Source organism: Peromyscus californicus, unplaced genomic scaffold (assembly GCF_007827085.1).
Source record: "Peromyscus californicus insignis strain IS unplaced genomic scaffold, ASM782708v3 Scaffold_22__1_contigs__length_63687245, whole genome shotgun sequence".
NCBI classification, from domain to species: domain Eukaryota; kingdom Metazoa; phylum Chordata; class Mammalia; order Rodentia; family Cricetidae; genus Peromyscus; species Peromyscus californicus.
This window is the reverse complement of record NW_026294525.1, coordinates 9,953,664-9,970,264: the sequence shown is the minus strand read 5'-3', so window position 1 is coordinate 9,970,264 and position 16,601 is coordinate 9,953,664. Positions and strand designations below refer to the sequence as shown.

The 16,601-nt window shown below is 50.1% G+C and overlaps 1 protein-coding gene across 8 annotated transcripts in view; it reads left to right on the top strand.

Moving 5' to 3' along the window:
• Positions 1–16,601, top strand: part of Synj2 (synaptojanin 2) — a 102,845-nt gene that overhangs the window by 42,707 nt on the left and 43,537 nt on the right. For 7 of the 8 annotated variants that reach the window (XR_008221161.1, XM_052750887.1, XM_052750886.1 and 4 more), the window contains exons 3-4: positions 4,772–5,042; positions 10,673–10,898. Coding sequence is in view for 6 of the 8 variants with exons in the window: in XM_052750887.1 (XP_052606847.1) it covers positions 4,772–5,042; positions 10,673–10,898 (497 nt within the window). In the remaining 2 variants the exon portion in view is untranslated. Of the gene's footprint in view, positions 1–4,771; positions 5,043–10,672; positions 10,899–14,484; positions 14,505–16,601 lie in introns of those variants that run through there. The other variant, XM_052750891.1, reaches the window with a different exon arrangement.

The following is a 16,601-nucleotide window of genomic DNA, read 5'->3' as shown; positions in this document are numbered from 1 at the left end:
TCAAAACATTGCTGTCAGTATTATTGAAGTCATCCATGTCAATGGCTCAGTACCATTTATTTGTAAGTCAGGGACTGCCCAGGTGTTTGCTTTTCTCCTAACTGAAGAACTTAATTGGATATAATCTGTCAGCATTAAATAGTAATTTTGCTGATAAATTACTTAAAATTCTTCTCTAGTACCAACTCAGCATCTTGAAGAATTGAGTGACATTTCTATAATTAAGCTTTCTATTCCCAGCTATTCATCCACATGGACAGTTTTGTATCGTGTTTACATCTACAGAAATGGAAAACAGAGGGACTGGGGAGATGGCTCAGTGGTTAAGCGTGTGTACTGCTCTTCCAGAGGACCCAGGTTCAGTTCCCAGCACCCACATTTATGGCTCACAACTGCCTGAAATTCTGATTCTAGGGGATCTGACACCTCTGGTCTTTGGACACACACACACACACACACACACACACACACACACACACACACACACACAAATAAAATAAACCTTTAAAAAAGAAAATCCTAACTGGAAATGGTGCAGTCTACTGTCCTTCCACCAGTCAATATTTATTGTCTTGTTATAAAATGTCTTCCCAACACATCTTTACATTTTATGTTAAGTGATGATTTACCAAAATGTTTTGTTTACACTGTACTGTTTATACTGTTTGGCCAGTTTGGCACCACAACTGACGCAGTGAGAAATCTAAGAAACTGGTTAGCTGCCCAATAGTAAGAGGGTGACCAGTGGAGGACTCGGAGCCCAGAGTGTGCTATGACAGGGTGAGAGTCTGGGGGACAGAGGGTGGGAGTGCGACTGGAGGGCCACCTGCTCAGGGAGAGCATGCTCAGGAGGTCATAAGCATCCACTGGACACTGGTAATGAAGGTTCTAGCTGTTTTCTTTTTCCCATCAGCACTTAGAATATGCTGCAAAATGGGATGCTACCAAGCAGCTGGAAGCATCCTTCTGCTCTACCCAGACAGAAGTTGTGGGCAGGCAAGGAGAAGAAGCTCTTCATGTGCCAGTCATTGGAGGCTTTGTATCCTGTGTTGGGACAGCCTCGAGTGATGGTAGCAGGAAAGTGGGAGCAGCGGCAGGTGGCGCCCTCTGGTGTTCCTGCTGTCTGTCAACCTGGCCTTTGGCATCAGGACCCTTCCGTCTGTCTACAAGTCTTAAAACGCATAGGCCTGCAGGAAGTCATCCAGATTCCTTCTTAGCCCTTCGCAGCAGCTGACATGGAAGCTTGTGGGCAGGCCTAAGCATCATGATTCTTCAGCCCTTGACAGAGCAGCCTGTGTTATGGCTCCCAGGCCTTGAGTGTCTGAGACCCTTGGCCTTAGAGGCTTAGCAGCTCTGGAACTCTTCCAGAGACTTCAGTTTCTCTACTCAGGCCCTTTATAACCTGTCCTCCTCTGCTCGGAGCCTTCCATCCTCTGAGGCACTGACTGCCATCTCCCTGTTCCTGCCCTGGTTACTTTTGCAGCTTGGTCTGCTGCCTGCTCCTCTGTGGCTCTGGCAGCTTGCTGCTGTTTCTTGCTGTCCCTTAAGAGAAACCGTTGACCAGGCTAGTGCTGCAACACCAAGGGCCGGCAGCCCACGCTCTCCCAGCCCACTCCCTAAGTGAGCCTTCCCAACCTGTTTATATAGGCAAGAAGGGGCATTTTAGACCAATCAGGAGACACCTCACATGTAAATTAAGATTTGTGTTTGGCCAGTCACAGGCACACTTTGCATATGAATGAAAGTGTGAGCTTGTACTGATGTGTATTGTCCCCTTTACACCAGTCACAAGCAACCCCTTAGTGAGGCCGCTGGGAAACAGCACTAAGAAGGCTGTCCCTTCAGGACCAGAGCCACACCTGTGATCCTTGTGTAGTTTTCTTTCAAGGCATCTGTGGAGCCTTCCAAACAGCTGGTGTTAGCACAAGGGTAATCCCCCAGCTGTCTGAATGTCCTTTTGCTCAAGGCAACAAGAAAGAGTCCAGCAGCTGCCAATTAGTCAGTTTGCCCATCCCCTGCTGCCCTTACCTTTTCATTTATAGGAAAATGAATGCCAGGACTCTTACAATAAAAACTCGAATAACTTAACATTAATTATGATTTTAAAAGATTTTTAACAGTGCCTAGCACCTGCCCAGTGCCAGTGCCCAGAGAGAGCTAATTTCCATTTGTTGTCTCACTATGACTTTTAAGATGCAGGTGAAAACTTGGGTGTGTATTTTTTGGGGGGGCTGGGGGGGGACTGCTGTAGCAAAGTTCTAGAGACAGGAGCTGTGGCTCACAAACACTTGCAAGTATCTATCTTATAGTCCAAGATTAAGGTGTCAAAAGGCCAGGGGCCGGCAGACCTCAGGCTTAGAGAAAACCCCATGTTTGAGTGGGGTTTCAACCCAGAATAGTGTCCCTGGGCCAGGATTTAGCTCCCTGGGGACCTTGTGTGTGCAATGACAACGGTGTCCCTCAAGAGCAGTGTTGTTAGGCCCATCGGCACTACTACCTGTCAGGAAGGAGCGTGGCAAGTGCCGGCTGTAGAGCAAGACTTAAGCCTGAGTAAAGGGCCCAAGTGGCGTAGCCAGAAAGTGGATTCCGACGATCCCGGTTCCCCTTCTCAGTCACCCCTGGCTTCTTAGCCTCCTCTTGCCTCCTCTCTACAAAAAGGGCTGACAGTGGTGGTGGTTGGGATGGCTAAGTCACTGTTTGTGTAGCACCTGGTGCATGAAGCATGGCCCTGTGTATCAGCTGTATGGAGGTATTGGGCTCTGCTGTATACCAAGTGGTGGCTGTAACTTACCTGTACCCCCTGGAGCCCTGGCCCAGCTGAAGGGTGCCTTCCTGAGCTGGCACCCCCCCTTTCTCATTCTCTGTAAGAGCCCCCTGCCCCAAGCCTTCCTCATTCACTTCTCCTTCACGGAGCCCCCAGCCCAGACCATGCAAGGGGACTTTGCTGGGTACCATTGTTCCCCAGCATTAAGCTCCTGAGTTCAGGCAGCCAGGTGCCGAGGCTGTGGACTCTCTCAGCCCCACTCACTGAAATTCACCCACTGGGAAAACCTCACTTAACTGTTTGAACGCCCCAGCAGAACTCTGGTTCTTCTGTTGTTTCAAAGTGACTTCCTGAGGATGCACATGCCAAGCCAATATCCTGGCCCTGTGGGCACCCTTCTTCCCCAAGGTGCATCAGCCAGCACGTGTGAGCCATGACCTACTTACTCAGCAACTGCTCTTTAGTAAAAACCAGTCACCCCCTCGATGGAGCTGCATGCACGCTTCCAATGTGTGAGAAGGGCAGCCTGCTGGAGGTGGTGGGTGGTAGGATCATAGGCTTTTATATGAGAGCGTGACGAGATGTAAGGATGGCATAAAGCATCATTTCGGTCAGTGGGAGGCTGTTGGCCATTTGGAGTAAACCTTGCTGGGACATATCCTTAGACCTCAGCAGGGTGGGAAGAACATTTTGATAGATCCAGGCTCATTACCTACTGGGGGTGTCTCTTGGGCCCTGTCTTTTGAGGGGACACACAACATTGCCACCACCCCTTGACTTAGGTAGTACTGTTATGAAGTAGGGTACCTGAAACAGAGAAGGAGCAGCCAGAGACGGTGTGGCAGGGTCTTGGAGAAGGATGTCTCAGTCTCCTACACTGGAATATATTTAGGAAGTGTTCATACGCATGGGCTGCTGGGAGATGATAGTGTACACTAAGTCCTGCCCCTAGCGCAGAGCCCCAGCTGCTGAGGGACCCAACCAGAGTGAAGACTACTGGCTTTCTGTGCCCCAGTGCTGCTTGGGAAGCTTTGGATACAAAGAGGGGCACCCTACTGTGTCTTTGAGAGCAGGTCTGGCCTCCTAGAGGAGGGGCTACCCATTGACTGGAAGGAGGGGTGGGGGGTTACCCAGTAAGGGAAGGAAGGCTCCTCCTTCCACCCTGCCAGGAGAGAGCTGAGGCTGGGAAGTTGGTCGGGAGGTTGGAAGGAGTCCTCTGCTGGGCAGATGGCAGTGGAGCCTTTAGCCAAGTGGGAGGGTGTCTCCCATAAAACGACAGAGCGAGTGTAAGAATGTGTGGTCCGTGGAGGAGCGGCAGAGTGCAGCCCTGGAGAGCAGCTGCCTGGGAACAGTCCACATATGAGGCGGGGGTGAGATGTGGGGCAGGGCGCAGAGCAGAAGCCCTCAGGAGGGGTTTTCATGTCTGTCCTGGGGTGGGGTGGGGTGTCCGTGGGAGCCACAGAGGGGTCTGAGCAGGGAAGGTCTGCTATTCAGCTGTGTTTAAGAAGGCTACGCCTGCTGTAGCTGTGAGGGAGCCCAGGCAGTGGGTAAGGGGTGGGGTGGATTAGAAGGTGTTGGCACAGATTTGGAGGGCTGGGGTCAGGAAGGGAAGATGCTAAAATAAAAGGCTTGTGCTAGTCTAGAGGGTAGATGGCTAGGCCCCGAAGTCTCTCTTTCCATCCTGTGGACAGAGCTGAGGCTGAGAGGTGAGTAGAATGGGTGAGCTAGGGAGAGGGCTGTGGGAAAGCCTTCATATCAGAATCACCATAGTAGGGTCTGTTCGAGCAACAACTATTTTTCCGGGCTGAGGAATAATACAGCTTTCTGATGGGTGTGGCACTGGTGCTACTGTTTGGGGTACAGGCTGGGTAGCTGGGCAGCAACCCCCCCCCCTAGGTCTAGGGGACAGAGTTAGAAATACCCTCCAGTTAGGGTTGGGGTTTACTCTGGGATGCAGCCTGCTCTGCGTCCCTAGTCCTTCATCTTTTCTGTCTATGTTCCTTCTAGGTGGTATCCCCTTGAGCTTCCTGGTGTTGGTGACAGGCTGCACATCAGTGGGCAGAATTCCAGACGCAGAGATCTATAAAATCACCGCCACTGAGTTCTGCCCCCTGCAGGAAGAGGCCAGAGAAGAAGACCGCCTGCTTGCCTTGAAGAAAATCCTGAGCTCAGGGGTGTTTTATTTTGCATGGCCCAATGATGGCTCCAGTTTTGATCTGACCATCAGGGCGCAGAAGCAGGGTGATGACTGCTCCGAGTGGGGGACCTCCTTCTTCTGGTAAGGGACTGGGTCACAGAGGGCAGATTCGGGGTCACACCTGAGCCAGCCATTGCCTTCCATCTTGCATCTGTCTAGGGTTCTGGGTCAGCCGTGGCGTGGCATTGAGAGCCATGCTTGCTCTCTGTGCAGTGGGAGAAGATAGCTAATCCTGCATCCCTACCTACCCTGTGGGCCTAGCTCCAGGAATGTATTCATGTGGTCCCAGATAGATCCTGAAAAGAAACGCTGTTCCCTGAGTGAAGCAAGTGTTGGGGCTTCACCTGCTCAGGCCTTCTCTGCAGTGATGCTCTCCTCAGATGATCCAGAGCCTTGGATCGTGGACCGGCCATGTTGCGTGGAAGCTGAGAGGGCAATGATTGCAGAGACCTTGCTCAGGCCTTCTCCATGGTGCTGCTCTCCTCAGACTGGCTAGGGACAAGAGAGAGAAATGGGCAGAAGCTTTGTAGTGGGAATCCTGCTGCGTGTGTCCTAGCAAACCTTGTCTTTTCATGCTTTGGCCACAGCAGCCCCCCTCTAGAGCCACACCAGTCTCCCAGCCACACACAGACATGGAGGCTTGTTCCTACCCTTCCTTGGAGCTTGCCTGGTTTTACCCACGGGAGCCAGCAAGGGTTCCCGTGGTAGGGTAAGGGACCTTCCCGTAGGACTTCAGCTCCCTGCTCATGAATTTCTCATTCCTCTCGATAGAGGAACCTTTGTCACATCCCTACATCCATCCCTAGCACCCTACCTTTACATCCTCTTGGTCCTCTCCAGTTTGTCAGTGTATGTGGCCATGTGTCAGTGTATGTGGTCACGCTGACACTCCTGAGACCGCCCAATAAAGTTATGCCTTGAATCAGGGGACAGAGACAGGGACTAGCTGACTGGAATTGGCCATAAAGGAGCCAACAATTTGGATAGAGAAGACACACAGGAAGGAAAGGGCAGGGACTAGAGTTTGAGCTCTTTTGTTTCTGGGACAAGGGAAGAGTTGTCTCTCTAGTAGGATCTCTGGCCAAAAAGTAAGGTCAGCTAGTTGCTACTCAGCCTCTCTGAGCTAGCAGGTTTTCACTCCAGCCTTTGACTTCTGAGTCTTATTGATAAGTGGCTGTGGCAGAGCCCAAGGGCCTTGGGACTGGAAGCCCCACCAGGCTGCAGCCTGAGTGGCTGGTGGGGTACTGACTGAGGGGCCATCGGGCAGCAGATGATAATTAAAATATCAGTGAAGCTGGGCAGTGGTGGCTCACGCCTTTTATCCCTGCACTCAGGAGGCAGAGCCAGGCAGATCTCTATGAGTTCGAGGCCAGCCTGGTCTACAGAGTGAGTTCCAGGACAGGCTCTAAAGCTACACAGAGAAACCCCGTCTCAAACAAACAAACAAACAAACAACAAAAACAAAAATCAGTGAATTCATGTGCATCCACTAAGCTGACAGAAAAGCATCATTTGGCGCCCCACATGGGGCACCATTTGTACTGAGTCTTTTTCTGTTCCACCAGCTCCCAAATAATGACAGGGAGACTTATTAATTATGAAAGCTTGAAGCTGGAGAGATGGCTCAGAGGTTAAGAGAACTGGCTGCTCTTCCAGAGGTCCTGAGTTCAATTCCCTGCAACCACATGGTAGCTCACAACCATATCTAGTGGAATCTGATGCCCTCTTCTGGCATACAGTTGTACATGCAAATAGAGCACTCATATACATGAATAAGTAAATCTTTTTTAAAAATTATGAAAGCTTGGCCTATAGCTTAGGCTTGTTTTTAACTAACTCTTATAATTTAACCTATTTCTATTAATGTGTATTCTGTCACATACCTCCCATCCTGCTGCTTCTGTGTCTCCTGGCGCCTCTGCCTTTCTTCTTCCCAGAGTCCTCTCTATCCCCAGAAGTGCTGCCTATACCTCCTGTCTAGCTATTGATCATTCAGCTCTTTTTTTTTTTTGGCTTTTTGAGACAGGGTTTCTCTGTGTAGCTTTGCGCCTTTCCTGGAACTCACTTTGTAGACCAGGCTAGCCTCGAACTCACAGAGATCCGCCTACCTCTGCCTCCCGAGTGCTGGGATTAAAGGCGTGCACCACCACCCGGCCCATTCAGCTCTTTATTATACCAAATCACATCTTCACACAGTATAAATATCTCGTAACAGTCAGGTTTAGAGCACATATGAAATCCTGCCTGTCTTGTTACAATGCATGCTCCAGTACAGCAGATGGGGATAGTGTCTAAGACCCCTTACACATTTCTAACTAGCTGCCCGGGTGGACTGCAGACCATGCAGTTAGTTGAAGTTGCCAGGTGTTTGCTGGACATTCTGTGATTTCTGATCATTCTTTGGGGGCTAGCATGTGCTTTGCACTGTCACAAATACTCCTGAAGCTGTGGCCCAAGGCTGGGTAGCAACTCTAAAAGCAGGGATGTCTGTGAACAGAGAAGAGGATGTGGCATTCCTTGGAAACAGTAGGTCCTGGGTATCTGGCTTTCCCCAGCACTTTGGTAACTCTTCCCATTGACCACTCTGTAGCAGAAGATGAGAGACAACACAAAGCCAGGGAGGTAAAGAGGTGGACCTGAGAGGGCTTGGAGGAGAGGAGGCCCCCATTGTACCCCTTTTGAAGTAGATACCAGGCTAGATTTGGATTTGGGAGGAGGAACTATCTGTGGAATGCACTAGGTGGGTACCCAGCCCAGCCCATGAAGCTGACCACATCACAGTCAGCAGGCAGAGTGGCCACAGCCAGATAACCCAGCCCATTGTGTTGTGCTGAGGTCTGGAAGCCACGGCAGGAGGCAAGTGGAGTCCACAGAGGATACAGCTGGTGAGCACAGGAAAGGGGACGGCAGTGGGGTCAGCCTTCCCTAGTGGTTGTCACTTCCTAATGCACTTGAGGCCTGGCAGGAAGCACCAAGCTGTTACTCTTTATAGATGCTGGTCTCTTCTTCCTGGGCTCTGAGCCACCCTCCCCAGAGTCACTTTAGTGAATATCAGAGTTGTCCAGCTGACAAAGGCTTCTTCCTATGCCCCCAGTGACAGGGGACATAGTGGCATGGCCAGCAGACCATTTTATGTATGTTACTAAAGTAGTTTATTGTCTGAAGCTCAGAGTGGCATCGAAAGCAGCCTGTCCTGGTGAGGTCTTGCCTCTCAGCCCTTTTCACACACAGCAGCACTGTACCTGTGAGAACCCAGATGGTGGGCAGGGCTCCCATGGCAGGCTGGCTGGGTGGGGGTGGCAGGGGCTGGCAGTGGTCACATTCCCAGAAGCTTGCCTCAGGGTGAGGGCTTTGAGACAGGAGCATCCTCTCCTTGCACACATCACTGGGGAATTGAGCTCTAGGGCAGGAATCAGCTTCCTTTTTTAAAACAAATAGGCCACTGTGGCCTAGATTTGGTCCAGACCCTGTTAGAGAAAGTTTCCCGGTGACAGGTCTCAGACTGTTGCTGTCCGGGCCTCCCGGGTATGAGGGAGACTGGCTGATGGGGGATGGGAGGGTGATGTGGCCCTGTGCAACTGTAGGGCTTTCATCTAGGAGGGCTGAAGCTGGAGTATGACAGTGATGGAGGAGTCACCTGGCATGCAGAAAGCCCTGAGTTTTATCCCTAGCACTACAGTCAATCAATCAATCAACCAATCAGTCAGTCAGCCAGTCAATAAAATAAAGCTCTCAGGCTTGGCTTTAGAACACAACACTGCATTTGCCAGCTCTGTGGTCTCAGGCAAGCATTTTGCTTCCCATGTCTTAGTTTTAGTAAGTGGGATTTCTGATAATACCTTTCACATAGGGTCACTGCACGGATGGGTTAAACCAGTCCGTGCCAGTTATTTTGGAATGGTGCTTTGTGTACTTTTGCATGCGTATGTACTGGGTTTTGTTGTTGTTTGCTTTTTTATTTGGTTGTTTATACTTCCCTCATACAATGCATCCTGACTCCAGCACCCCCCTTACTTCCCTCCTCCCAGCCCTACACACTCACCCCAGATCCACTGCTCCTCCATTTCCCTTCAGGAAAGAGCAGGCTCCTGGTGATATCAACCGACCATGGCATAACAAGGTGCAGTAAAGCTAGAGACAAACCCTCATAATCAAGGCTGAGCATGTGTCCTGTTTTCACCATCACGTTTGTCACAGACCCCAGAGCCCAGAATCATCTGCAGGGTGTGGAGAGGGAAGAAATACTGGAGCTGGATCAACTTTTATTTTCACCCAGTCCCCATTAACTTGTTTTGGATTTCTTTATAGTGCTTTCATTATATCCATCTCACTCCGTGTGTATGTGTGCATATACATACATAAGTGCATGCATATTTAATACAGCTTTTATGTTATTTTATCTTTGCCCATTATTATTACTTAATCAAAACATGAGTAATGTTCTTTTAATGTTTTTTGAGGCAGGGTTTCTCTGTGTAGCCCTGGCTGCAATGAAACTCGCTCTATAGACCAGCCTGGCCTCGAACTTAAAGATCCATCTGCCTCTGCCTCCTCAATGCTGGGGTTAAAAGTGGGTGCCACTACGGCCAGGCTACAATATGAGTAACTTTTTTAAAGATTTATTTTTAATTATGTGTGTGTGCATGCACACACACATGAGTACAGTTGCCCACAGAGGCCAGAAGAGGAGAGAGCTGGATCTCCTGGAGCTGGAATCACAGGTGATTGTCAGCTTCCCAGCGTGGGTGCTGGGAACAGAACTAGGATCCTCTGCAAGAGCAGCACAAACTCTTGACCACTGAGCCAGGTCTCAGACCCATGAGGAAATATCATATTCTAATAAAGAATATGGCAGACACAGGTCTAAACAAGGCTCTTCTTAAAGCCCCTGGATGGTTGGCTTCCTTTCCATCTTTGTTCCTTCTGGCCCTTCCTGTCACCGGTAATAGCATAAGGAAAGGACTTCTGACCTCTTCCTCCTCTACATGTCATACTGCCTAGCCACTTGGAGTCTCTGATGAACAGAAATTTCTGAATCTATATGTCCCAACTGCAGGGCCCACTGGAGAGCAGTCATTGTTGACCTCTGTTGGGTGGTCATTCTTCCTGGGAGATGTGACAAAATGTCTCTTCACCTTAGATAAGGAACTCACAGTAGCCCAAAATAATGACACCACCAAAGCACAACTTGGTGAACCACTGAGCTTATTTGGGTTATTTACAGGAATGTGGGTAGGAGTTTACTTAAAGAAGCATGGACAACTTAAAGGCAGCTGCATTACAGGACACCTACTCCAGCGTGGGTGAGAACTTAGGAAAGCTAGAACCACGTGTAGCCCTCTGCACTACTTGCAGGCAGGTCCTGTGAGGTCTTCTCTCCTTAGCAGTCTTTGCTGGTTATATATAACCTTAAGATGGGAAAGGCCTTACAAAGCTGTTAAGTTTCAGGGACTTCCTGAGACTTGTGAATTGTTTACCTCCTTAGTCTTAAGGAACTTCTGTTTAGAACTGTCTGAATTGTACAGAGCCTCCCTTTAGAACTTCCTGAGGCTTAATGAGTTTCCCTCCAGGACAGAATGTTTCTGTTTGGGTGACATTGCATGTGACAATCTATTGTCGCAATGGGCCTTCCGGGAAGCTCCTTAGTACTTGACTCTGGCTGTGGCCTTTGTAGCACTGGTGGAGTGACCCAAAGCTGACCTGTTTTACAGGAACCAGCTATTGCATGTGCCCCTGAGGCAGCACCAGGTGAGCTGTTGTGACTGGTTGCTGAAAGTCATCTGTGGGGTGGTGACCATCCGCACGGTGTATGCCTCCCACAAGCAGGCCAAGGCCTGCCTCATCTCTCGCATCAGCTGTGAGCGTGCAGGCTCTCGCTTCCTTACCCGCGGTATAAACGACGATGGCCACGTGTCCAACTTCGTGGAGACAGAGCAGGTGAGTACCCAGGCCCGTCCATGGCACAGAGTCCATGCATCTCACACATGCGTGTCTTCTCTTATGAGTGGAAGAGACTCAGATGCGTGTGAGCAGGTTTCTGACCATGGCTTCTTCATGTATGTATGTAATTGGAGCATGACTTGAAACTTGCCTCTGGCTTGGATGGTCCGTCTTTTGGATTCACAGCTCATTCTGAAAAGATAGTGCTTGCTTAAGACATGTGTGCATGCATGTGTTTGAAAGCCTGAGGACCTCTAACTGAACCTAGAGCTCACCAATTTGGCTAGAATGACTGTCCATCAAGCCCTAGAGATGCTTCTGTCTCCACCTACCGAGAGCTGTGATTACCAGCATGCGCCACTGGATCTGGCTTTTATATAGGACCTCAGGATTGAACTCAGGTCTTCAGACTTACGTTGGCAAGCACTCTCACAAGTGAGCCATTTCCCAACCCTGCTAATGTATTTTTAGCAAAAGGACTCAAGAATGGAGGCCATAGCCGTAAAGAGTACCACTTACTCCGAGAGCAGTTGACAAACCCATAGGAGTTGAAAGCCTTTTTAGGGCAAATAAAGAATGCAACAGAGTAATGGAAGAAGGAACTCAGTTTTTAAACTCTATCAGCGATGGCTTCGTTCTGGAAGCTTGTCAGTGCCTGGGAATGTGAGTATGTGTGGAACAGCAGTTCCTGTCAGCACCCGTGGAGGAGAGCCATCTGTAATATCTCCCTAGTCTCTTTTCCTAGCTTCGCTTCTCACTCCCGGAGATGCTGTCTTGCACCTGTTGTGGGTTTTGTTTTTGTTTTTTTTCTTTTTTGCTCTTACTTGCTCCCTGAATGCCACCTTGCAGAAAAGTGGTGGGATCAGCTGCAGGAAGGAAAGCCCCAGAGAGGCACAGGTGTGATTCCACTCTGGGCTGCGGCACCCCGTGTGTTCCGGCCGCTTCGCAGTGCTGGTCACTATGGGGCTGTGAGAGGTGCCCTCTGAGGGCACCAGTTGAGTTCAGCACAGATGTGCCTCCTCCACCACTCATGAACCTCGGCGTGCTCGGACATGCAGTGATGGCTCAAACACTGTCACCCATCGAAGGCTCAAAGATGAAGGCCCCTCGTGGGAGGCAGATGGAAGTGGGAGCAGGAGATCAGGAAGATCTGTGGGTATAATTACTACCCTGGAGGGGAGGGTTGCTTGCCCTCCTGAATGTTGACAAGGCTATTAAATAATGATGGGTTGAAGAAAGAGAGGATACACACTCCACCGTGGAAGCCATCTTCCTTTATCTTGCTTATATCTTCACAGTGGCAATGACTTCCAAGGTTCTTTCGCCCATCTTCTTTACCTTGTCACTTTTATTTTTTTTGTCTGGTAGTAGTACCCCTCACCCTCAAACCATTCTATTCTCGGACAGAGTTCTGGTGTTTTTGTTTTGCTTTGCCAGTCATGAGCTGGACAGAGACACCACAGGTAGGAAGCCATGCTGACAATGATTGGCACGCGCAAAGCCTGAACTTGGCACCAGAACCGGTTTCCGGAGGTCATCTTTGAGTCGAGCGACAATCTTGAGCCCGCCACCCGGTCTGAGGGAAGAGGGCCACATACTTGGTCCTGGTGGTGGTAGTCCCCAAATGTTTAGTTTTCAACCCGCTTAGAAACACTGTGGTCTCTTACTATATCTTATAAAATACGTCTTTAGGGGAACAGCTGCCCTGTCCTATAAGATGGGACATTAGACAGGGCGCAGTGTGAGTTTCCCAGGACTAGGTGGTTGACACAACAGGCGTTTGTTCTCACAGTTCTGGAGGCTGGCCGACTGATGTCAAGGTCAGGAAGGTCCGTAGTCTCTTGAAATTCCCTCAGGGATGATCGTCCTTGCTTCTTCCAGCTCCTGTGGTTCCTGTGTAACTGGCTCACAGAAGCATCATCCAGCTGCAGTCACACTGGATCAAAGGGCTCAGGCTCCTCCAGGGTGGTCTCGCTTACCCAGTTACATTCACAGAGGTCCATCCGAACAAGGTCACATCTGGAAGTGCTGGAGCTTGGGACTCTAACAACACTCTGTTTCTGGAAGGGATGCGATTGAAGTCATTAACACTGGGACATAAACCCGCTCCACAGAGCAGTGCTCTGACTGCAGGGGAATCCCTGTGACCTTTGCTTTTCTCACTAAGACCAGCCAGTGTTTCCACAGGCTCTGGCTGGGGCTTTTGCTCTGGTTGTGTCCTGTAGGGTATCTGGTGACTTGTGTGTCCCATTATCCCATGTTACTTGTTACTACTCAGAATCAAGGACCCTACCCTGTATCTCCTAGGGCTCCACTTTTGGGTGGCAGCCTACCCAGCCCGGCCTTAGAGATAAGAACAGCCTACTCACACCCCCAGGGATCTGCATAGCCAGTCTTGGTCTGTTTCCTGCTGGTGTAACACGGAACCACATCCTGGTTATGCTATAAAGAAAAGAGATTTTGGTTCACATTTCTGGTCTAAAGTTGAGGGCCCACATCTGGTGCCACCCTTGCTGACAGAGTCCTTAGAGACGGGGTGTCATACGGTGAGTGAGAAGCAGCACACAGGAAACCTAGCCAAGTGGTTTTTATTTGAAAACTGAGTCCAAAACTAACTCAATAACCCATTAATTGAGTGAGTGGATTAATCAATCCATGAAGGCAGAGTGCTAATCACCATTTGATGATGGGGATTAAATTTCAACATGCTTTTAAGAGGATCAAGCCATAGAGGCTTGCTGCTTCCTAATTTCTTGAGGTAGGAGGAGGGATTTCTTGGCTTCCATAAGCCTTTGCGGTCTTTCCAGGGTTTTTTTTTGTTTTTGTTTTTGTTTTTGTGTGTGTGTGTGTGTGTGTGTGTGTGTGTGTGTGTGTGTGTGTGTGTGTTTAATCCCCTTTTCCTCCTCTGGGTCACACTGGTGTGTCTATAAACCTCTCACATGACCTCACTTTCCGTAGCAGTGGCTGCCCCTGGGCAGACACTACCATCTGCTGTCCGCTCAGAACAACAGGCAGCCGAGAGGGTGTAACTTAACCCCACAAGAATGTTTTCACTAGACACCTAACTGGGTACCACCCAGAGCAAGACTTTGTTGAACATGGGCATTTGAAAGCTGCTGCTGACAGACAGGCCACATGGGGCGTCGGAGCCCAGGCTGGCCCAGGTTGCCAGAGCCCCAGGCAGTCTAACCATTTGAAACCAGGAAATGACCTCTGGGACAGCAATGGCAACAGAGAAACGAGCTACTGGGCTCTTCAGCAGAGTCCACTTGTGGGCCTGTTCGCCCGAGTGCCTATTGCAGGACCTCTACTTTCCAAGACCATCCTTTTGCCATGCCCAAGTGGGGTGCAGGCCTACAGTACATTGGATACCTCCTGTCCCTGGCCTGCAGGTATTGTACATGCCTCGTGTGTGTGTGTGTGTGTGTGTGTGTGTGTGTGTGTGTGTGCACAACAGAAATAAAATGGAGGTGCTTCCCTAGCAAAGGCTCGACTTGGTCATCTGCTAATGAAGGTTCTTCTGATGACCGCAGGAGACTGGAGCCAGGTTGGGGTAGCCCAGCTGTGGCCTGCAGCATCTGCTGAGCCCGGGAGAAGTAACAGGTAAACTGCGAATGATGAGCAGCGGACGCTGCCCTGTGTCCTGGGAGAGGTTTACCCCCTGAGGGCTGTGGTGGTTCCCTGGGAGCCTGGGTTAGATGGTGCAGCACGAGATGGGCCCTCAAGTCTGAACCCTGCAGCTCTACTCACGGTGAACTGGCAGATCACACACTGTGCTCCGAGGCCTTGAAAATAGTTCAGAGTCAGAGTGGGCCCATCTCCAGCTAGGAGGTGTGTCTCCCGCCTCTTCCGCCTAGCAGTAAAGAAATAGCAGACTGTGGATTTGGTCACTCACCCACGGTATAAGCAGCAATCGACGACATCAGTGTCATGCCCCAGCAGGAGAGGGAGCTCAGTGGGATAGTGCAAATCTGGTGCTGGTGCCCTGTGCTACTGCTGGCCTGAACCCCGAGAGGGCAGAGCCGAACTACAGTCTTCGGGGGAGTCCTGAAGTAGTCACTCGGATGCTTTACGTAGGCATCATTTGCCAAATAGGGGAACCACACAGAGAGGAGTGGCAAGCCAGGTGAGATGGCTCAGTAGGTAAAGACACTTGCCACCAAGCCTGACGACCCGAGTTCGAGCCCCAGGACCCTTATGGTAGAGCAGAGGTTCTCAACCTGTGGGTTGTGACCCCTTCGGTGGGGGGAGAGCAAACACCCTTTTCACGGGGGTCACCTAAGGCCATCAGGAAACACAGATATTTACATTACAACTCATAACTGTGGCAGAATTACAGAAATGAACTGGCAACGAAAATAGTTTTACGTTTTGGGTCACCACAACCCGAAGAACTGTATTAAGAGGTCGCAGCATGAGGAAGGTTGAGAACCCCTGTGGTCGGAGGAGAGAAATGACTCTTGCAAGTTGTCCTCTGACATCTTCATGTATGCTTGTGAGTACATACGTGTGCGCGCACACACACACACACACACACACACACACACACACACACACACCACACACACAGAGCAGGAGAGTGAGCCCTGCTTGTAGAATTTCTACTTTTTGCCTTGCTTTAACATGTTCCTGAGGAATAAATAGATTTCTTGTAAACAGTTTGTGTGTGTACGCATGTACATGTTTGTGTCTGCATGCACATGCCTCTAGTACGTTTTGTGTTCCTGCGTCTGTATGGTGTATGCATATATGTTGTATTTGTTGTATGTTTAAGTCCCATCCAGTGTGTGCTTGTGTGATGTTTGTACATTATTGTATATGCATTGCGTGTTTGTTGTGTATGTTGTACACTTGTATACTTGTGTATGTGTATACTATATGTACATTTATATGGCGTGTGTATACGTGTGGATGCATATACACGATGTGTCCATGTGGTAGATAGATGCCTTCTCTGGCTTCTTGGGAGGAAGCCTGGAATTTTTTTTTTTTCAGCTCAGCTGTGAGTCATACCCAGTTGGCTCCATCTGAAGCCGTGACTCAACTTTGCAGAAAGACAAACCTCACAGTCCCTCAACCTGTCAGCAAAAGGGTGCATGATAACTATTTGGCTCTTGACAGTCAGGCCACCACCTAACCAAGGGAGGTTGGGGTGACTGCACATGTCCTCGGGAGGCATGGGTTTGCAAACACTGCATCTGAAAGTAGAATCCCAGAAGAGGCTTTCATGAGAAACCCCGTTTTCGTTCTCAGCCCTCCATGGAAGCAGCAGCTTGGGGTGGCCCTCTTGGCTGTACAGTACCCGGCCCCCTCCCATGGCATCGGCACTGGGGTCCCTGGTTGCCTTCCAGGGCTCTGGCTCTCCTGGTCTCTCTCCCTATCTTGTCTGTTCTCCATCCCCGCCCCTGCCCATTTCCTGCAGCCAAGCCCTACCTGCCCCAAGGTCCGTTCCAGTCCAGGCTTCCTGACTCTGAGTGGCCCCATCCACACAGAGCAGTGACGTTTTCCAAGTGACCACCGCAGGCAGGGAGAATGTACCTAAATTTACTCTCTGGGTGCCGGGTGACATTTAATCCATCTAGAGAGAGGGAAGCAGGATAAAAGCTTTCCAATAAAGTTCCCAGGCCACACTGTTGGGCACGTGGTCCTCTCACGGTGCCCTGTTCTCACGTGCATCTATCCCCCATCGCAGCTTCCTCT